This window comes from Castor canadensis, chromosome 14 (genome assembly GCF_047511655.1).
Source record: "Castor canadensis chromosome 14, mCasCan1.hap1v2, whole genome shotgun sequence".
Classification (NCBI taxonomy): domain Eukaryota; kingdom Metazoa; phylum Chordata; class Mammalia; order Rodentia; family Castoridae; genus Castor; species Castor canadensis.
The window spans coordinates 97,269,568-97,292,493 of NC_133399.1; the positions used below are offsets into that span (position 1 = coordinate 97,269,568).

At 36.4% G+C, this 22,926-nt stretch overlaps 1 protein-coding gene across 6 annotated transcripts; it reads left to right on the forward strand.

The window, feature by feature from the left end:
- Positions 1-609: 609 nt before the first annotated feature.
- On the forward strand, positions 610-13,549 carry Npy1r (neuropeptide Y receptor Y1). Of its 6 annotated transcripts, XM_074055075.1 has the most exons (6): positions 4,746-4,937; positions 5,270-5,328; positions 5,568-5,653; positions 10,236-10,301; positions 10,935-11,779; positions 11,884-13,549. In XM_074055075.1, the coding sequence occupies exons 5-6, from the start codon at positions 11,081-11,083 to the stop codon at positions 12,334-12,336; spliced, it is 1,152 nt and encodes a 383-aa protein (XP_073911176.1). In that variant the 5' UTR covers positions 4,746-4,937; positions 5,270-5,328; positions 5,568-5,653; positions 10,236-10,301; positions 10,935-11,080; the 3' UTR covers positions 12,337-13,549. The 6 variants fall into 6 exon arrangements, with proteins under 6 accessions (XP_073911179.1, XP_073911178.1, XP_073911176.1 ...); XM_074055076.1 differs by lacking the exon at positions 5,270-5,328; XM_074055078.1 differs by lacking the exons at positions 4,746-4,937; positions 5,270-5,328; positions 5,568-5,653 and adding an exon at positions 610-628.
- Positions 13,550-22,926: the final 9,377 nt, after the last annotated feature.

A 22,926-nucleotide genomic window follows, 5' to 3' on the forward strand; every position in this document is an offset into this window, starting at 1 on the left:
AGAGTGATACCTAGGAACACTTCATACCACCTCGATGTGTACTCATTTGTGATAGTAGTTATATGTACATGAGGAATATTTCTCCTATCTTTGTTTTCAACCTAGGCCACTTCTCATCTACAGATATTGGCTACTTGGAGTGCTGTGTAGAGAAGGAGTCTAATGCTAAGCCTGAGGTTTCAGACAGTGGGAGTTTGAGGAGTAAGAGGAGCAATTAGAAATGTTTGTCATACGTGATGAAAGGTCCAATGGTGGCATTCATACTAATCCTTCTCAACTGCTATTCTTATTTCTGTATCTTTGAGAGGAGATGTGAAATGAAAAGTAACAATTACTGTTAAACATAAAAGTAACAATCCCCAAGCTCCTTTCATTATACCGTGCAATAAACTTATAATGTTACATTTTTGTTGAAAGTCTAAAGATTGTCTGACAATATGACAATCCTGAAAAAAATGTTTTGGATTTGTACTAAATAATTTTAAGACCTTGGTTTTTTAGAATATTATTTGTAAAATGTTCCAAGTATGGAGCCTATGTAATGAAGTGAAACTTTATTGAAGCACATTTCCATTTCAGATCAAGTGGAAATCCACAAGCAGTATTTGGCATCTTCTACACAAGAGAGGTAATTGAATTATTTCTCTAAGAACATGGATACTGACATTTCAACTGAATTGTCACTTCTTTTTGCTTGTTAATTCTCTCAAAAAGACAACTGAATAAAAATATTGTATTGACTATTTGATTGGACTGATCAATTTAGTCAAAACTACCTACTATATTTCATTGGTTCTTAGAAATGGACTTTTAAAAAGTTACTTTTAACTTTGATATTTATTTACAACTGATGGTATGCCATTGCTTTACTGAAAGCATTCTTCCTTATGCTCTCTTAAAAGCAGTATTATTCCATAAAATAACATTTCACCTTACATTCTTTGGCATCCCAGATTCAGAGAAATGTGCTAGGTAAATCAAGAGGGAAGAAAAACCTTTACTGACAATCAGTTCATACAGGGTGAACTGACTGGCCAGTGTGCTTCACAATAACTTCTACCCAGATGGACGGACTTTCCTCCTCACCGATCCCCTCTACATTCTCGTTTTCATATGGAATGCTAATGCCTATTGAGATGCCTTTGAATGATTATTTATGATGGTTTACCTGCATCAGGGCCCAATAGCATTTCAGGAGCTTTAACCCTTGCAGCAGAAATTCGGCAGGAGATCAATAAAGTAATTACACTATTTAAGTTCTGTAGCAAACATTGTGACACATTTTTTCTCCAGATGATTATTGAATCATGGAATTTATTTTTACATTTTATTTATTAATTTATTTTTGAGACAAGGTGTTGGTATGTAGCCTCCAACTCACACGGATCTTCCTGACTCCACTTCCTGAGTGCTGGGATTACAAACATGTGCGTCAAGTCCGGCAGTACATAGTGTGCTGCTGGAGGTTGAACCAGGCCTTGTTCGTGCTAGGGACGTGCTTTACCGCTAAGCACATCCTCTTCCCGACCACTGGAATTGAAAGACTTGGACAGACCATGAAAGTGACCCATTTTTACATGATAGAACTAGGATTTACTTAGAGTTGATGAATAGATACTCCTTTTCAGTTTAAATGAAGGAGCAAGACTGTTGCCCAAGAGAACATCAGAATAGCTTATTAATTTAATTATCTTAGTAATGGTTTTATATGTCAGGCTGTTATGAAATTTCAGATGGGAATACTCAGAATTAAAAACATTTCTCTTTCCCTTGCGAAGGTGAAGTTTAATCTAGTCTGAATCCCAAATAGGAAAGTATACAATTAACTACTTAAGAGGAGAAAAAAATGGTCTTGAAATTCAACATAAATCTAATGAATTCAGGTTATTTTGATTATTACAAACCCTTCATAAGATTACATTATAAGGGGCTAACGTAGTATTCGTCATTATGCCAGGCTTATTTTCTCTAGTTACACCTGGGATAGTCTTTGGTAAATTAATCAGATAATTTTGCTTATGACGAGCATCTCAAAGCTTCTCTTGGTACCCCAATATTTGACATAGAAAAGATCTTTTTGAGACTAGTGATCTTTCCAAGAAATTCATATCTCAAGAATGCACCTTTATATATTTGCTTTGGGCAATACTTCATAAAACCGAGTTAATAATGGCAAAATATAATGCCGTATTAGTTCACATCTTCTTGCAGATGTGACTTTATTAGCATTCTAGGAAAACAGTACCTGAGTCCAAATTCTGTTCTCATATCAAAAATATTCTCTGATAGGACAAAAGTTTTTACATAAAAATATATAGCACTGGTACAGAATTAAATTATTCATAGTAGTTCTTACACCAGGCTAAAAGCCAATTTGATGATGAAAACTATAGGGGAAGCTTCCTTCTCAGAACAGAATGTGAGTTGAAGGAATGGAATCAATAGAGAATGAGTGGAAATGTCATAAACATAAATGATTACATTATTGCTCATTAAAAGAACTGAAAGTCCCAAATTGTGCCATATATATGTGCTACACCATGGATATATACGATATCCTTGGCCTGTGTATGTGTTTCTGTGTATGTGTGTATATACACATATATATGCATATTTATATGTGTACATACATATGTACACGAATGATATCATTTTACTTTAACCATTACTGGGATTTTAAAATGTGTACACATATATATTGTTATATATTCAATATGTTTATGGTACATTGAAAACATGATCATGGTATTTTAACTTTTGCTCATAATCTTTTTCCAACCATATACAGATATGTCTAGGGCTGGTGGAGTGGCTCAAGTGGGTAGAGAAAGCATGAGGCCCTGAGTTAAAGCCACAATACTGCACATATATGTGTGTGTGTGTACAAACATGTATATATGTGTATATATATTTATATGTCTAGTGCAAATATTTTAGAAAGCTTTCCTAGGAGAAAAGATCTCCAGTGTGTACATCACTATTTATATAAATAAAAGAACTCATATTGAACTTTAAATAATGTTTATGTAGGCTAGCAATCAGAACAGAAGATATTTTTAACTGCAAATTTCAGGGGATTCCATAGGATTTTGGATTTTATTTTGCTTTTAGTTAAAAGACAGGTGATCAGTGTTGTTTTGTGGTAGAATACTTATGTATATCCAAGACAGTGCCTGTATCTTTTTTGTGTTTTCACTTTTTCAGTGTTATTGTTTCTTTTTCAATGTTTCTTTTTGTTGTCCTGAACTTCTCAAAAAGGATTTTTAATTAATTAATTAATTAATTTTTTTTTGTGCCTTGATAGTGCTTCAGTAGACTGGAATTTATTGCCTACATCCCCTGTAGATAAAGCAAGTGCTCATTATCTTTATTAAAAAGACTTTCTATTTTTTTTAATTATAAATTTTTTATTAGGATATATTCTTTGGGGGGATTCATACTGACAATTCTGAATAGGCTTATATTGGTACATTGATTAGATCACTCTCATGTCTCTCCCCCTCAACTCCCTCCCCCGCCCCACTTAAAGCAATTGCAAGAGGTTTCTTTGTTCTCTTTCATATAAGTATATGAAGTCCATCAACCATATACCGTCACCTTACTTTCCTTCCTTTACCCTCCCCCCCCATGTTATGCCCCCCCAACACACTGAACCTATTTTACAGTCCTTTCTTTAGTTACTAATATTTACAGACTTTCTAGTATTGAATTGGAAGAAATTCTAGCCATCTACATCACTAAATCTTGTTTGCATGTGTATGTGTGTTTTTTACGCAACTTTGATTTTCAAATAGAATAGAACCATGCAAAATATCTAAGATCACTATGTCAGTAATTGGCCTGAATCACCCCATGAAGGGTTTGCAGGCCTATGTTTTCTTTTCTTTTTAATGTTCCAAGCCTTGTATGCACATATGAATAATAAAACAAACAAACAAAAAGACTTAGTTGCCCTGTCTCCCAGCATGTCTTTTAGTGGGTCAAACTCCCATGGAGGAGGTGTTAGGGACAGAATGGAGTGTGTAAAAAAAAAAAAAAAATTCCTTACTGTAGCAGATTAAGTAAGGAGGAAATTGTATCCACACTTTTTGATGACCAGGAAAATGTTAGCTTCATCGTGCCCTCCCCCGCCCTGCCAAAATTTTTTTTCTTTTCTTTTTTTTTTTTTAAATGCTGCTAGGAGCTGGGAACAAATCTGACTCAGTGTATTTTCTCAGAGGAGAAAAAAAAGGAAGGCTAAAAGGTCATTCTCTCTCATCAGAAATTCACTCCTTTGGCGTCTACAAGGCTTTCTTTTTTGTTCACTTATAAGCTGGAGAAAATAACTTTCTACTGGTGTGAGGAATATTTGGGCGTCACAAAAGAGAGCAAAAAACCTGTTAGTGGCGTCGCTGCGGTGAATTACACGTTTCCTCTTCCCCTGAATAACCACCCCTTTCATTCTCGAGTTGGGCTGACGCTCCAGCTTTCGGCCTGGCATGACTTCGGCCACAAGGTGGCACTGACCTGCAAACAAAGAAAACGGCCGTGGCATTGACTTTTTTAAAAACCTTGCAGAATCGCCTTGAGTCTCCGGAGGACCGTGGGCATGAGGCTCACTCCGCTCTGCGCAGTGCCCGTGTGACTTGCGTGTGGCTTTCTCACGTTACTTCCCTTTTTCCCTCGTTAATTCCCGGGCAAGGCACCCGGGCGGTGCACAGTCGAGGTGAGGAGATGGGGGGCGTGGGGAGCTGAGCGCGCTTCTGGCGGGGCGCCGTCACGTGATCCGGGATGAGGTGGAGTTCGGCTTTAAGGGGGCGTCTCTTCCTATGTTCATCAATCTTTGGGATTTGAGCAGGGGAAAGACCAGCGGGTCTTTCCTCCCCTCTCTGCTCCCTAACGTTACCCTTCCCACTTTAATAAACGAGAGGCGGCGGAAAAGACAAAGTCAAGAAAGGGTAAGTTTCAAGTTTTATGCTTTTTAGGGGACTTTTGAGAAATCGCTTATCGATGGGCTGAGGGAGGAGAGAGGAGGAGAAAGGAGGAGAGTTTCCGAAACTGGTGGTGAGAAAGCGAGGTGGGCTCGGGTTCCCAGGCGGGCAGGTGGCAGAACGCACGGGATGGATGGAGAGCCTGGCGCACCTGCCCGAGGTCCGCGCACCTCCACGCCGGGCTGCTGGGGGCCGGGTGGGGCCAAGTTTTCCTGCTCTGGCTGTCCTGAGAAGCCGAGGGCGTGGGATGGTGTCCTTGCTCTTCCCTGAAGCTCGGTTATCTTTCCCTTTCTCTGGAGCTGCCAGGAGCAGTTGCCCGCGGCGGCCGTGCGGGAGTTTTCTGGAGTAACCGGCTGGGGTACGCTGGGGACAGCGGACTTGGGGAGTCGCCCGCTTTCCTTCCTGTCCCGAGGCACTGGACGGGCTGGTCCCCACCGCGGGCGCCTGACCCTAGCGGGGCGCACCCTTCCCCCACTTGTCTGGGCTGCAGTCCAGGGAGACCCAATCCCCCTGTGCTGGGCCCTTCCTAGGCACCCCGAGCCCTGTCCTTCTATTTTTAAAGTTTTAATCATCCAGCTCTTCGGCGCCTTCTTTTAGAACCGTGGTGATGGAGCATGCTGGGTTAGGAGATGAAGAAGGATGAAGAAGGTGGAGGCTTCATAGGGTGACCTGTTGGTCCTCAGGTAGACTGGAGAGATGTGAATATTTTAAGGACGGGTGTTGGACTAAGGAGAGAGAAATGACTTTAGATTTGGGCTGTGCTTGTTTAATTGTTGGCTGGTGTGGATGTTTTTTGTTTTGCCAGTCTCTTGTCATCATGGGTAGAGACTGTCTCTGATGGATGAGTGGGTGCATATATGTGTATGTGTGTGTTCAGGGTCAGAAATGGGGGAGATCCGAGAAGTTCACCTAGTTACACAATCTGGAAAAGGTGGGCGGGTAAGCTTGCCAACAGGAATTTTGACTGAACACCATTTTACTCCTTAAATCCTAGAGCACAGGAAAAACAACTAAGGGCGTGGAAAGAGAGTGGATCTCCAGTTCCCCCTTCCCCTTTTAAAAAAAAATTAAGTCCTCAGAGATTTGCCATGCATACCTAGATCCTATGAGAAAACAGTACCTGGGGACAGAGGATGGCACAGCAGGCAGATGGAAGTGCAGAGCATGTCTGTTTCTGTTAGGACTGGAACTGAAGATGGTAACCTTCAAGTCCCACCACCCTAGGCAGGTCTCCTGGGTGTGTGTGTGTGTGTGTGTGTGTGTGTGCATGAGAGAGAGGGAGAGAGAGAGAGAGAGAGAGAGAGAGAGAGAGAGAGAGAGAGAGAGGGAGAGAGAGAGAGAGAGATTTTCTTTTTGCAGAAAGCCCAATTCCCCACCCATTCCTACAGACAGAATGCTCTCTGTGTGCTACCACCTTCTTAGTCTGTCCTTATTCTCTTAAGGCAGCTGTTGGACAAGCCCTCCCCCATTCCAGGAAGGAACACAGAATTATGTAAGACATTTAGATAAGCGACCAGTAACTTTAGGAGGCTATGTGTAACAAGGCTGACCTTTTCCAAAACAAGTAAGATGAACAGACAATCCTGAATATTTGAAAAAATCCATAGCAGATTATGCCCAGAAAGCTGTTTTCTGGAATGGTACTGTGAATCGCAAAAAGAGAGACACTGGAATTGGAAAGAAGGGAGAGGGACTTCCCTTTGTAGGGGCTGGTTAGTCCACTAGTGATGCATGCAGTGCCTCTGTGTTGTCTCCAAATATGCATGCAGCGATACTGAGATTTAATTCTTTCATTTTTTGCAGTATCTATAGTCGTATAGCTTATTTTACAAATATATCTTAGAATAGTAAATATCAGATTGTTTTCTTTTGCAAAGATAAGGTATGCAAACTCTAAGTACTGTTATTTTCTGACAATTATTTTTCCTTGAAATTGTATTAAGATAAACTAAAAATATACATTTTATCCAACACAAAACTGTTTTATCCAACTGGAATGATTACTGATTCTGTATTTAACAAAAGAAGCTTGAAAATATTTTAAAAATAAAGTTTGCCTTGTGTGCATGGATAAATTAACTTAGACTTAGTAGGAAAACTGCTGTTCCTCATTGAGTCTATCATGTTGGGTTTGTCTGTCAAATATAATTTCAAAGGTATCAGAATAGTTTTCATGTGTTTGCCTAAACTCATCCATAAGGAATCTTTTTAGCTCATCATGAAGTAATTTCATCAAATGTTTGCATGAATTCCCACAGTTCTCAAAGTAAGTCAGTGGAGGTAAAATTTCTGTTTTCTTCCTTTCCACTGCAGACAACTTGACTATTCCCTGGGCTATTGCACTAGCTTTCTTAATGCCTCTCCCTTCTTCTCTTTCCCTTCTAAAGGGAGTGAAAGCAGGAGCTAGAGTAATAATTTTAAAGCGAAAATCACATAGCTTCATGTATTTGCCAAAGGCTCTCCACAGGCTTCTCAACTCTGAGAGTAAAAGGCAAAGATCATCTCAGTAAAAGTAGGTCCAATACAGACTGTGCCCCCCCCCCAACCTTTCCAATTAGATTTCTATTCACTTCCTTCTCAATTAATTTAATTTCCTACTTGTCTTTCCCTATTCATTTCTGTTCTGAATGCTATTTAGCAGTCCAGCTGTAGGGATTCTATATTTGTTCCTTCCTCATGGATTGCAATCCCTGAGGTATGTTTGGCTTCCATACTCACCATTCTTGGGTCAGAGGCCTTCTCTCATGAGCCAGTAATAAACTGGAATTCCCAACAGTCCAGTCTCCCTTCCCTGCTTCACTGCTCTCCATAGCACTTATCACGTAACCTTACTTTGTTTTATTATTTTTCTTACTTTCTCTGCTCCTAAGATTAGAAGCTTAGTGAAAAGGTTACCGCTCTTCCCATTAAAACCATGCCTAACACAAAGGAAATATTAAGTAAATATTTGTTGGATGAATGAATGTTCATTCAGAAATAATTCCTTTTCTAATACAAAACGTAACATTTCCCCCTATGTACCCTATGTAATAGAATGAGTATTGACTTAGCATTCATTTTGCACTTAAAAGGACTATGATGGAATGGAGCCACTGATGTTATATTTGAGCTGCACAACAGCCTACTATTCTAACCACGAACCTTCTATATCAGTCAATGTATTTTTGGTCTAAGTCTAATCATTTCCAAGAACTAAGAAGTATTCACAAAACATGTCTTAAAGACATTATATTAAAATCAATGGGAGCTAATTAAGGCTTCAAGGACTTTATGAAGATTTCAAGGAGGGATAGAATTTGGCTTGGGGAATGAGATAGAGAAAACACCCAGCAAGCCAAATGGAATACATGAAGATGCAGAGCTATATAGACTGGCTTGCCTAGAGCAAAGTACTCAAGTTGGGGCTATTTCAGCAAAGAAAGGAAGGAAGGCACAAGGTCTTTAACTGTCAGAGTGCGAAAAGCCAAAAGTCCATACCTAGTGTGTCTTAGAACAGGATCCTCATTCACCTAGTGGAACCTGATGACAAGGAAGGACCTTAAGAAGACACAAGATAGTAAGGATACACTACTACTCACTATGCTAGTGTTACTTTAAATAAATGAAGAAAAACTCATAACTGATAAGTAACATTAAGTATCTCCATAGTAACTTGAATATGAAGTAGGATTCTAAATTTTCTTGAATTCTGTAAGAAAGTAAGAGCTTTCCAAGAAAACTTAAAAATTACCACCCACTTCTTCTGTTTGTTCTTACACCCTAACAGATATTAATTGATCATTCTCTCACTGCATTTGGAATTCATGAGAGAAAAAGTGTGATGACCCATAAGTATTAGGGAGTCATTCCAGGTTGTTTCATAGAGGAGAAAGCCATATTTCTAACAATATTCACCCTTGAAATCACTCCATTACCATTCCTTAACATTTCTTTTGACTTAGTGCTAGCAACCTTTATTTTTATTCCTCTTCAGTTTTATAAGCCACATTGTGGCTTCATGATAGAGAATACCTTATGTTCTAGAAAGCAAAAACACTAAAGGAAAGGTTTATCAGAGAAATCACTTAAAAAGTAAATGCACCTTTGTTCATTACATTTCTTATTCTTCTTCAGTGGCATAAATCACAATTTTCTTTACTGTTCTAACATAAGAAAGACAATGAATGAATTTGATTTCTTAACACAGGTACAGTAGTGTGTTAATTAACATAAGAAATCCCTTCTCATGTATTTTACTTAGTAATCTAGGGAAAATCAGAGGTTTTTCTTTCTTTTTTATTTAAAGGAGCCTTTGACCTGTACAAGATTTGTCTTGTTAATAATAGATGTATACTTATATCACAAAATGCTGTGGATAATTAAAATTATAGGTTTGGGGAGTGTAAGTTAAGTGGTAGAGTACTTGTCTACCATACGTGAGACTCTGGGTTCAACTCTCAGCACCCTCCCCAAAAATTAAAATTACTACTAAAATCCATGCCCTTGCTTTGGATACATGTATCATCTGATGGGGAGGGAGAATATTTACATGGATAAAACCTTAAATATCTTTTGAAAACCTCTGACATACTAACAAAAATTATAGGGTCTCAAAATTAAGATCTCCTACAAATGCAAGAATTGCTCAAAGTTCATGTAGTAGCTGTGAAATTTTATGTATGGAGCACTTGCTACTTTTGCAGGCAGTTTGTTCATTTGATTAAACTTTGGTTCCTCATAATTTTATTATTTTTATTAAAAAATAATGTGCATCCTTTGGTCCTATTTCTAACTTATATAGTTGGAAATAATATTCTAAGTCTGCTTCTGTATATTCTACAGGCCACCCATTAAAATATGAGAAGAGTGTAATGAAACTCCCTATATACCTATCTTTAACAAACAAAAATCTTTTTTTCAAAAATGGAGGACAAGCAGGTAAAACAGGTCTTGTCTGATGATTGGTGAATTGGTACCAGTGGAGGGAGGAGAATATAAGGAAAGGGTGTAGGAGGGTGAATATGGTGGAAATATTGTGTACTCATGTATGAAAATGGAAAAATGAGACCTATTGAAACTATTCTAAAAATGGGGGGGTAGTGAAGGAGAATGATGGAGGGGATGAATTTAACTAAGATATATTGTAAGCACTTTTGTAAATGTCACAATGTGCCCCCAGTAGAACAATAATATGTTCATAAAAATAGAAAAAATAATAAAATATGAGAAGAATGATAGAGATCATTGCAAGTATTCTGAATTAAACATCATCTGGTCTTTCAACAGGCCCTCAGAGGACAATTCTTTTTGATGTTCTATTGTATTGATCATCTCCTTTTGAATATATTTGAGGTAAATAATGTCTGCCTTAAAAAGCAATCCTGTGTATAGTTAGCTGTTTCCACAACTTGGCCTCTATACTTGTTCTTCCTTTTCTATGATAAGAAGAATTATGTGTTTGTTGTTGTTTTGCTTTGCCTGTTCCATATTTTTAATGTCTTCCTTTGTTCATTAACCTTCATATTTTTTCAATGCTTAAGAATGTGTTGCTGGTACTATTTGTTTGACTTGGGGGGAGGCATGAGATTTAGATGTGCCTTACTAACTTTTGGATCATAGAAAGTCCAATTAAAATTATTTCAGGATTTAAAAATTTTTTTAGATGGAGTCTCTAGTTATGTCATCAGGCTGGCCTTGAACTCATTATATAGTACAGGCTGTAGTCAAGGCTGGCCTTATACTTGGGATTCTTCCACTTCAGACTTCTGAGAGTGCTCAGATTATAAGTGTAACACCACCATACCTAGCAGAATTTTTAAAACTTAAAATGTTTGCACAGTTTCTATTGTTTTAAAGAGATATTTACAAGATTACATTTTGTTTGCTTATTTCAGTGTCTTCATTTTAAAGAGTTCTATGAGTCGGAATTCATTTTGACAGCCCTCGATAAAATTAGTAATGCAGTTGGTCATTTTCTCTTTACAGATGGTTCAGTTCAAGGGAATGAAGAATCCAGAATAATGTAGGTAAATGGATTCCAATCTGTGGAATAAGAATAAGCTGAACATTTAACCTGCTTTGAAGAAACATACTGCCCATTTGTCTAATCTCTAGCAACAAAACCAATCAAAATGAATTCAACATTATTTTCCCAGGGTGAAAATCATTCAGTTAACTATAATTTATCAGAGAAGACATCTCCATTTTTGGCTTTTGAGAATGATGATTGTCACCTACCCTTGGCTGTGATATTTACATTGGCTCTTGCTTATGGAGCTGTGATCATTCTTGGGATCTCTGGAAACCTGGCCTTGATCATAATCATCTTGAAACAGAAGGAGATGAGAAATGTTACCAACATCCTCATTGTGAACCTTTCCTTCTCAGACTTGTTAGTGGCTATTATGTGTCTCCCGTTTACGTTTGTTTACACGCTCATGGACCACTGGGTCTTTGGTGAGACAATGTGCAAATTGAATCCTTTTGTGCAATGCGTTTCAATCACTGTGTCCATTTTCTCTCTGGTTCTCATTGCGGTGGAACGACATCAGCTGATCATCAACCCACGAGGGTGGAGACCAAATAATAGACATGCTTACATAGGTATTGCTGTCATCTGGATCCTGGCTGTGGCTTCTTCTCTGCCCTTCCTAATCTATCAAGTACTGACTGATGAGCCTTTCCAGAATGTAACACTTGATGCATTTAAAGACAAATACGTGTGCTTTGATAAATTTCCATCAGACTCCCATCGGTTGTCTTACACTACTCTTCTGTTGGTGCTCCAGTATTTTGGCCCACTCTGCTTCATATTTATATGCTATTTCAAGGTAAGAAAACTTTTCTTTCTTATCATTTGCCCTTTATCTTCTTTCCACAGAATTCCTCATTAAATGAGTGGTTCTATTTGAATTCACTTTTTTTCCCTTTATAGATATATATTCGCTTAAAAAGGAGAAACAACATGGTGGACAAGATGAGAGACAATAAGTATAGATCCAGTGAAACCAAAAGAATCAATGTCATGCTGTTGTCTATCGTGGTAGCATTCGCAGTCTGCTGGCTCCCTCTCACCATCTTCAACACCGTGTTTGATTGGAATCATCAGATCATTGCCACGTGCAACCACAATCTCTTATTCCTCCTCTGCCACCTCACAGCAATGATATCCACCTGTGTCAACCCCATTTTTTATGGATTCCTGAACAAAAATTTCCAGAGAGACTTGCAGTTCTTCTTCAACTTTTGTGATTTCCGGTCTCGGGATGATGACTATGAGACAATAGCTATGTCTACCATGCATACAGATGTTTCTAAGACTTCCTTGAAGCAAGCAAGCCCAGTTGCATTTAAAAAAATCAATAATGATGATAATGAGAAAATCTGAAACTGCTAGGCGCATGTGGTTCCAGAGGACATTCGTTTAAAAGCAAGCACAACCTAACACATACTTTCATTCTCCAGGGAATGGGGCTGAACTCATTTAAGGAAGACCAAGATTTTCTTGACTTGTTGTGAAACAATTGTATTGTTTTTGTTATGGTTGTGATTACATTTGGAACAAAACGTATGGGCTTTGGAATCTTCTGGCAATAGTTTTGGCTAGACTTCCTTGAAGTGATATCATGCATATGATATAAAGATTTTTAAACTGTATTTATTGGAGGGAAATTTCCTTGAGGTATTATTATGAAATGACCTCAGAAGTATAGTCACCTGATACTGTCATGACACTGGGCAATCCTGATTAGATTAGATTGTCAGATTGAACCATCTTCAGTTGATGACAGGCATCAATTTAGTATGCTATGGGGCTGACAGAATATAATAGCCACCATCAGTATGTGGAGCCAAAAAAGAGTCTGAAGTCATTCAAGAGCAATTTTTTTAAAGAGAGGACTTAATTTCCTTCTTGTAATTGAGTATCACTTAAGATAAAAATGTATAAAGAATGCTTTTCAGCTAAGAATATCATGGGGAATTGGGCTACCCACAAGAATTAAGTGGGAAAACAATTCCCTGATTTCAAAATTAACCTGGTACCTGACAACCAAAGCATTTTAGAGTAATTAGTTTAATAAGTAAATTAGTTTTGCTGCAAATAGTTAAATATTCATTTGAATTGGTAGTCAAGAGGTTTTCCATCATTTATAGACTTATTCAGTGTTTGTGAAGCTTTCTGGCATAAAAAGGCATTTCCAGCTTATAATATATAGAAACACAAAATGTATTTTCTCTACAGCAGTGCCTATATATTAACTCATTTTTAACTTTCACTGACCATCTTTCAAAGTAAAGGAAACCAAGGGACAATGTTAAAAGAATGTTCACTCCAGCTAGGAGGGATACTTAAAAACTTCATGTAGTCCATGTTAATTTGTACAAATCGTGTGAATATATACTATATAGAGTACTGAGTAGTTTGTCATGTTAATATACTTAATTTCATGTATTTTGTAATCGTGATTGAGCCTTGGAATCATTTGGAGGAACGAAATTTTGAAGAACATGACATATCTTCAGTGTATTATACAGAGAATTAAATGTGTTTGATTTTCAGAAGGACAGATACTTTCTGTAATAAAACTGGTTTTGCTTTTTCTGAGGAGTCTCTGTTGTGTCTCTCTCAGGCTTCATTTTTTTCCTGTCCTCTGACTTCCCTCCCACAGTGTCCCACTGCATCCAGGATCAACTTGCTAATGAAACATTTTCAACTCTGTGGTAAAATCAGAGTCACTCTTCCCAGCTAGATTGAAAGCTTTGTGAAGGCAGAGACTAACTAATATGACTGTCCCCAGTGCATCTACCCAAGTGTCAGTACTTAGAAGTTTTTCAAAAACTATTTCTAAAACTGAATAATTAATGTCCAAATTTCTTTCCTTCTCCTTTATAATGATATTGAATTTCATCCTGATGTTTTCTTGGGTTCTTCTTCCTAAGTTCTTCATTACCAAGAAAGTGATTTCTTTTTAACTGTATTATTTTCACTCCTAAATGAAGCAAAAGTAACATTTTAGATTTTAGAAACTTGTGTCATCAGCTTTGTAAGTCAAACACATATCTAACCTTTTACATTAAATGTTAATATGAAGTTAAATCACAGTCCTTTAGTTACCTAAATAAAGAAAAGCAATTCTAAGATCTAATTTTAGTGCCTTTTGGAAAATACCATTTTTTGTACCCAAAACTGGGGTCTTAACAACTTGGTATTTTTCTACTCTCAGGGAGCAGGAAATTCTGTTTCTCTTTGTAGGTGCCATAGAAACAAATTGCTACTTGGGAACGGTCCTAATACATAGGTGCTTCTTGGTGAGCACATTTGCTGGGATGGCCATTTCTAGGACTGTCATTGGACTGTGAAGGCTGTAAATTCCTTAACTGTATACATATAATGAACCAAACACCAAATTCTTCAATGTTAGCCAAAGATGTTGATGAGTTAATAGTTAATCTAGGGCCAGAACCAAGGCACTGAAGTTCAAGAAAGAATAAATGGGCATATTAAACATAAACTGTGGAGCCATTTGGTTTTTTAAACCTCAAAACAAAAATCAACTATTTAGTAGAAGAGCATAACTTCATATGACTTATATGAACATTAAATGAATTGTATTAGTTAGAATTTTTAAAATTCTTGTGTGCGAAGTAAGATGTCAAGTAAGAATGTACTCACTAATATTATTCCCACTTCACATAAGAGGAAAACAAAGTTCAACCTGAAATATGCATCTGAACCACAAACTGAGGAGTAGGTGGAGTGTGACTCAAATCCAAGCCTGGTGGATTTGAGTTTAGTGACACTAAAGTAATTGCAGAACTGTACTTATGACACAGTTTTAGAAATAACTTTTCTATCTCTTTACAATTAACATGACTAGGGTATAACAATATCCTAAATGATGCTGAAAACTGCAGAAAGGAATAGAATGAAATAGAACAGCTGAGAGAAAATGGTCATGATAATTATATGCATCCTCAATCCTCTTCTGAATTAGAGAGCTCTGCTTTAAAATAGAATTTGATTATTTGCATTAGTTTTCTTTCTTTACTATTGTAAAATAGAGACACAACTGTAAAATAGAGTCACAAATCTGTCTCACCCAAGGATTATCACTGTAAATCTGTTTTTTATTTTCTTTTGGTCTCTTATTTCCTCTGCCCTTTTGGTTTATGAGATCCCTTATCTTTCTAGGTTCCCAGCCAATGCCTGAATCATCTAGGAACATTTTTCCCAGTAAGTGGCCAGGGTTTTGAAGCCTGATTAAAAATAGGGATAGAGGATAAAGTATTTCTGTAGATGGTCCCATATTCTAGTCTAAAGGTTTTATTATATTTATTATATACATACAAATAGAATATGAATAACAATAATGATGATATAATTGTTCCATACATATAGAATAAGAATTGCTGCCCAGCTGACTTCTAACTGTTGAATCCTGTCTAGGAAGAAAAAAAAAGGGTGGACAGAATTATCAGTTAAAATTGTTGACCAAATGTGAAAAGTATTTCACTCAAGCTAAAAAAAACACACTGAAGCAGAGTAAATGATAGAATTACACAACTCCCCTGTTACCTAGCAGCATTGCATTATAGTTTGGGGGATTTTTTTTTAGACACAGCTTTGAAAAAACAAAACAAAAAACCCCAGCTATATGTTATTACGGGACTGCTTTTTGTCAAAAATAGCATTGCTCAACATCTGTTTTCTTTATCATCAGCAATGAGAGTTGTGAGGGTTATTTGGCATTCTTGCCAAACTTTTCCATTATTTTATTATTGAGGTATAATTGGCATGCCATGAGATTCACTCTTTAAAAAAATATGCACTTCAGTGGATTTTGGTGTGTAATAGCATTGTCCCATCATCCCTACCCAATTCCAGAGCATTTTCATCCTTCAAAAGAAGATCCCATTTTCCAGTCTCCAGTCTGGGGCATCAGAAGCCTGGAAGTTGTCACTCTGTTCTAACAAGTAAAAACCCAAACAAACTGAAAATCTTCTTAGATTTCTCAAAGAGATCATAGTGTAAACTGCTGTCCCCTAAATTGGGGAGACAGACAATATAAAGAACCACAACTCACCACAGCAGGAACCCTAAGCAGAAACATCTGTGGGAACAAGTGCCTGAATAAGAAAACCTGTGGACAAAGCTGAGACTTTAAACTCCTAATGGAAGTGCAGGCCTGCACACTTTTGAGATTTTTGGCCTCAAGGATCTCCTCCAAGCTCGACAGTGATTAAAAACATATTTCATTCTGACAACCTGTGAGAGTAGAACCATTTTTAAATAACCCATTTCTTCTTAACAAGGTCTGCCTTAAGAGAAACTGTTTTACCTTAGTGTAGTTGGAGTTGGGCATTTCCCTGTACACAGCTTTGAAATGCTAACTCCAACTATCCTATTCCACTTAAGGGGAAAAGCAAATGAGAAGTACTTGTGAAGTTCACAGTTCAGAGACTCACTAAAACATGGAGATCAAATTTTAGTACTGAAGAATAGTTCTCCACCACATTACCAAAGGTCCTTTTATGGCAACTTCTTTACCAAGTACCTCATATGCAACTATCAAGGACAAATTATAAGTACTACCCAAGACAAAAAAACACAATATGAACAGTCAAGACTCAGATATGGCAGGGATGTTGGAACAAGACTAAGATATGGCAGGAATGTTGGAATGATCAGAAAGGAATGTGAAAAAACTATGATTAATATCCTAAGGGCTCTCATTCATAATCAATATGCAAGAACAGATAGGACCTTCAAAGAGAGAGATGGAAATTCTAAGAAAAATAATAAAAATTCTAGAGAGTAAAACTAGTGAAAGAGAAATTAAGCATGCTTTTGATGGGCTCATTAGATGAATAGACATGACTAAGGAAAGAATCGCTGAGCTTGGTGATATGTCAATAGAAATATGCCAAACAGAAAAGCAAAGAGAAAAAAATGACTGAAACTGAAAAAAATCAGAACAGAGTATTTAAGAAATGTAGGTGAACAGCAAAAAGTGTAAGATTGGAAGAGAAAAGAAAGAGAATAGAAGAAATAATATTGTTTAGCAATAGTGATGGAGAATTTTCTTAAATTGTTAGATAGCACTTTTCTATTGCAAATGATATTTCTATGTATGGACACACCATATTTGTTATCCATCCATATGCTGACGGACATTTGTGCTATTTTCACTTTGCGCTATTTTGAATAATGTTACTATAAACATTCATATATAAGTTTTTATGTAGATATGTTTTTCCTTTCTCTTATATATATACCAAGGAGTGGAATTGTCAGGTCATCTGCTAACTCTATGTTTAGCTTTTGGAGTGACTGCCAAATAGTTTCCCAGAGCAGCTGTACATTTTAAATCCCTACCAGCAACATATGAGGGTTCCAATTTCCTCACTATTGTTTATCATTTTTATTATACCCTTCCCAACTGGGGTGAAGTGGCAACTCATCATCATTTGAATACAACTTCTTAATAACTATTCTATTGAGCATAGTCTCACATGCTTAATGTAAATTTATATATCTTCTTTGGAGAAGTGTCTGTCAAAATCCTTGGCCCATTTTTAAGTTGGCATATTTCTCTTTTTATTTTTTAGTTGAAGAGATTTTTTAGATATTCTTGACATTAATTTCTTATTAGATATACTCTTTGCAAATATTTTCTTTCATTCTGTGGGTAGTCTTTCATAATTTAATTTTAAAATATATATGTTATTAGGATGAAAACTGACATAAGAAGAATTTGAACTATGCAAATATAATTTCATTTTCAAAATGTTTTCTAAAGGAGTGGGAAGTACAGAAGACCAAAGAAAACTATCTTTTGAGTACACATGATGTATCTGAAATTTCATGTTACTTAATTTGATCTCCACAAAATTTCTTCTCTGATCCTCATTTCACAGATTAAGAAATAGCAGCTAAGGTAAATTAACCAGAATTCCAAATTCACTGAGTTTATAAAGTGCAAAGCAGGAATTTAATTGCATGTATTTGACTCTAAGGCTTGGGCCAGTTCTAATCTATCAAATTTCCTCCTTCATTTTCTGTACATTCCTAAACATGGTCAGAATAAAATTATTCAAATGACTACTGCTGGCATTTAATGAGAGAATTCTGTGCAAAGCTTCACCTTCTTCCAGTGAAAGCTGCTGCATTCCCTGGGTTTGCACTAAATCCCCTTAAGACAATGTCATATATGGTAGACTTTGCATTTGCATCTTATACTCCTAAGAGATGTAGAAGAGAAGCATTTGCTGATTAAAATTGTCTCTTGGGAATACTGCAGTAAAATATGAATCTGACTTGAGGATTCTTGCCAGGTGCTTTTACTCCTATTTCATGATACTCAAATATGAGGTGATAAAATTCAAATGTAAAACTATGTAACTACAAATCCCATGGATTTTTATTCTGTACCTCCACACTAGTGAGTGATTGAATAACACCATATGGTTTATTCATTTTTGTCTATTTTCCATGTAATCAAAACTACTGGTAGAAAAATGAGTAAAGGCAATCAAACAAATACTGTGCTTTTCCCAAATGTTAAGAAGGAAGGAAGAGAGGACAAGAAAGAAAGAAAGAGAAAGGAAAGGGAAGAAGGGAGGGAGGAATGAAGGAAGGAAGGAAGAAAGGAAGGAAGGAAGGGAAAGTGGGACTTAAAAAACTAAATATTATTAGTTATTTTAGTATAAAGTCATAATCTTTGGTCTCCCTACCCTAACTCCTTTGTTGTTTATTTTTTCATCTTCAGATTTAGTATTTTATGTCAAAAAGTATTAATGAAACCAGTAAGCATAAATAGCAAACAGTTTCTTTAGTTCCACCAGTTTTGTTTTGTCCTTTTGGAAAACAATTTTGGAGACTGTTGTACTTATTGCATACAGGTAACCCCCTAGTTCTATTTAATAATCTTTAATAATAGGTGACAACTACGGAGCACATTCATGGTAGTTACCTATTTGTGTTAAGGCCCAGAAACAGGTCAAGTGAGTTAACCAAGCTGATGAGCTAGTTACCTGGTAGATTCCAATTCAGATCTATCCAGGCCCAAGGTCCATGGTCTCTTTTCTGTATTCAAAGCACACAAAGGCCTAATAGACGGCAGAGGACAAACACCAAAATATAGCACAATCCAAAGTTCCAGGTCATCTTTCTGCAAATGGTTTTAAACACTAACTATCAACATTATGGTGTTTGATAGTTAATCTCTAAAATTATTTTAAAATTTATTAGAGTATTGATTACTGTCTCAGCACCAAACTTATTTAGTGCTGAGGCACATGAGGATGTACATAAATTGTAATTTTTGCTTATAAGGAATAATTATAGTTGGAAAGAAAGGACTGGCAATGTTTACTATGCACCAATATTTGAAGACCTCAGCATAATGAGGAAATTATACCAAGTAAAATCTAAGATGAAAATCAGCTTCAAAATTTTGTGGCTCTATTTAAGCAAATCTAGAAATGAGTTAACAGAAAGGAAGACCTTGTCAGGGACTGTTCATAGATAGAATCTTTTACCTATACCAAATTCTACAAGAGAAGGTATCCTAAAAAATGAGGAGAGTCAGGCATAGCACAATAGGAGAGAAAACTATACTGTGTGACAAGGAAGAAGAAGAAGGTAAAAAGGGAGGCAAGTTTGGCTAGAGCAGATACAAAAGTGAGGTAGGCTGAGAGGAACTACTGAGGAGAATGTACCTACATTTCAAAAGGAACAATATATTTCAAGGCCACAATGGACACTTTGCAACTGGAAATGGAAAGAGACATTCAAGACATTCAGAATATGGGCATGAAATAAGTTGAGGAAATGAAAGCAAATTTGTCAAACTAACAGACTAGATGCAAGGTAAAACTCAGGTCCAACCAGGACTATATTAAGCATAGGATTATATAGAGGTAAAGAGATTGAAGTTGAAGGAAACAGAAAAGAAAAAAATGGCAGTTACTAAATACTGAAAAGAAGACTGATTCATCTTTCCTATGAAAGGTTTGAAATTAGAAAATATCCAATTAGAAGTTACTAATGCAAAATGATACAAACAACAATAACAATAGCAATTAAGTGATCTCATTTAGAATGGAAGACAGGGATAATGAAATCCTTCCTTATCAAGTAAATAGTAATAAAATTACTTCATAGAGGGTATACAAATAGCTATCAGTTGAGCACTTAACACTTCACAAGCCATAAAGTATATAGTGTTATTACTTTACAGATGAGAAAGCTGTATCTCAAGGAGATTGCATAGCACTCCCCAGAGTCTCAGTTAGTAATTTGTGAAGTTGAAGTTGAATTTAACCCCTCATCTGGGTAACTCGAAAGCATGCCTACTTAAACACTGAAATATTGCAATGTTCACTAGCAGCCAATAGAAGTTTTAAAACTTTGCTATACAGCTATCTTTATCTCAAACTAGCAAAAAACACTGTCGTTCTTATTATCTCTTAGGTTTTCTCTTCAACAAAATTGGAGAACAACAGGGAGGAACAGGTTCTGCCTGGGAGGGGTGAGGAGGGGAGGTGGCCCAAACAATATATACACATGTAAGTAAATGTAAAAACAATAAAATTAAAAAAGGAAAAAAACTGTATTCATCTTGAGCACATCTGTACAACTATTCTATTTTTTTCAAATCCACATAAAAATACTATAGTTACTCTATATTTTATGCTAAATAAAAACACAATGTAATTTTGAAATCAAAGTTCAGGTTTCTCAAGAAAATCTTGTTCACTGTTTAAGTACTTCTTCAGGGAAAAATGTACCTGAATATAATTAAACAACACACTGAGTCTTTAAAAATCACATCCTGAAAGAAAATATGATTTATAAGTAAGTGACCATGAGAATACTTTCAATAATTCAGGACAGGGTCTTCAAATATGTTGCCCAAATAAGAAAATAGAGTAAGCTAATATATTAGAAGCTAGTATACAATTTAGAGTTTTATTCAAGTATATTCTTTTTGAGGAAGTCACCAATGTGGTATTTCAATTGTTACTGGTTTCCAGGTCAGATTAACACTGTTAACTTTATACCTTTAAAGAAATTCTTCTATTTCTTTTTCATGCTTTCTATAGTTTGGACATAATGTTCCCTTTCCAGCCTGCTTTGTTGGGTTTCTCAACAACTTAACACAACATTCTTGGCTGGAGCATAAGAAAGGGAGAAGTAACCCACTGTGAAGTTAAGAATTTCTCTGTAATCTTTATTTAGCAGAATATACTTAACCCATTACCAGTTTGACCAATGAAGTTCATCAAAGGTAGCATCATTTCAGTTCCATTTAACTGACATTTAATGAACAACCTAACTGGCTAGCAGTTTTATGGAAGATATTGGCAGTAAAAGGAGATGAGACTGTCCTTGTTTCTGAAGGATATTAAGATCAATGGAACGACATCTACAGAATTAAATCACTTCATGTAGAGCACATGGTGGATGTAACCCTAAATGTATATTTGAAGTATTCTGGGACATACTTTGCTCAGACAGGACTGAAGCAAGATTCCTAAAGATTGACATGAGAGGTACCTGCACCAAACCTTGAAAGTAATAGTTCTTACTACTCTGTAACAGGAAGAACTACAGAGAATTCTAATCTGGTCAGATATATGATATACCACAAAACTGTAGACTTTTTGTGCTTTTTTTGCCTATGTTATGCATAACTTATTCATTCAAAGCTAAAGTTATTTGTATTTTGTATTTTTACTTTATTTTATACTGCTAGGCATCAAACTAGAGCTTCATGCATGCTAGGCAAGTGCTCTACCATTGTTACAACCTTAGCCTCAAAAGTTATTTTAAACTTTTAAATATTTAAATAGAACAAGAAATATTTTAGCTGATAAACAGCTAACATTACTCAAATACAAGCATAAATAAAATGTTGAATAATGTTCATAGTGATAGAAAAATAATTAACACATTTCAAACATCATGCTTCTTTTCAGTTTGTCGGATTTAAGTCTAATCATTTATGGAATGTTTCTTCCATTAATACACCTGTTTGCACATGAATGTCCCCTTGGACAGTGCTAGAGACTCAGCAGTTTGCTAAATATATTTAATTGATTAATGAAGATGTTTTATCATGGATTTCTCCTATGTACATTTGAAATTTGACAGCAATATGTATACATGATATCCAAGTACACTTTCATTTGCTTCCTATGGAAATTTTTTTAAATCATCTTTAGGAATAGAAACTAGTTTATTCAGATGAAGAAGGTTTCTTGTGGATCTGTGTAGATATACAGCTAGTTATCACTTCTAACTATTTTAGTTGCATCTAACTTTGCTCATTCCAATTTGTTGCCCAGGCCACATTGGTTGTCAATAATAACTACATAAACCAGAGAAGATCAAGTGGGTAGAGAAGATAAGTGAGTTGTATTAGAGATCCATATCATGGTTGACTTGTTATTAAGACTAAAGAAATTGCTACCCCTCCCATTGCCATTTACATCACTTGACAAATGGCCACAGAGACAAGAAGATAGCATCTCAGAAGAAGCACAAAAGCCATTTGTAGTGTCACTAGGAAATGGAGACTAAACACTTTAAAGTTTGCACTCATTTCTTGTGCTAAGTAAACCCACTCTCTTGTTCCCTAGCCTCTCCTTGACCTAACTCTTTAGATAAAAATATCTGGTATTTCAATGTTTTGCAGTTCATGAGGGAGGGAGGGAGGGATGAAGGAAAAGAAATTACAGATCGGGCACAGTTATTCACGCCTAAAATCCTAACCATGCAAGAAGCAGAGATCAAAAGGATTGTGGTTCAAGGTCAGCCCAGGCAAAATGTTCATAAGACCCCATCTTAACCAATGGCTGGGTGTAATGGCTAGAGCCTGCCATCCCAGCTGTGTGGGGAAGCACAAATAGGAAGATGATAATCCAGAATGGCCTAGGAATGAAGTAAGACCCTATCTCAAAACCAATGCAA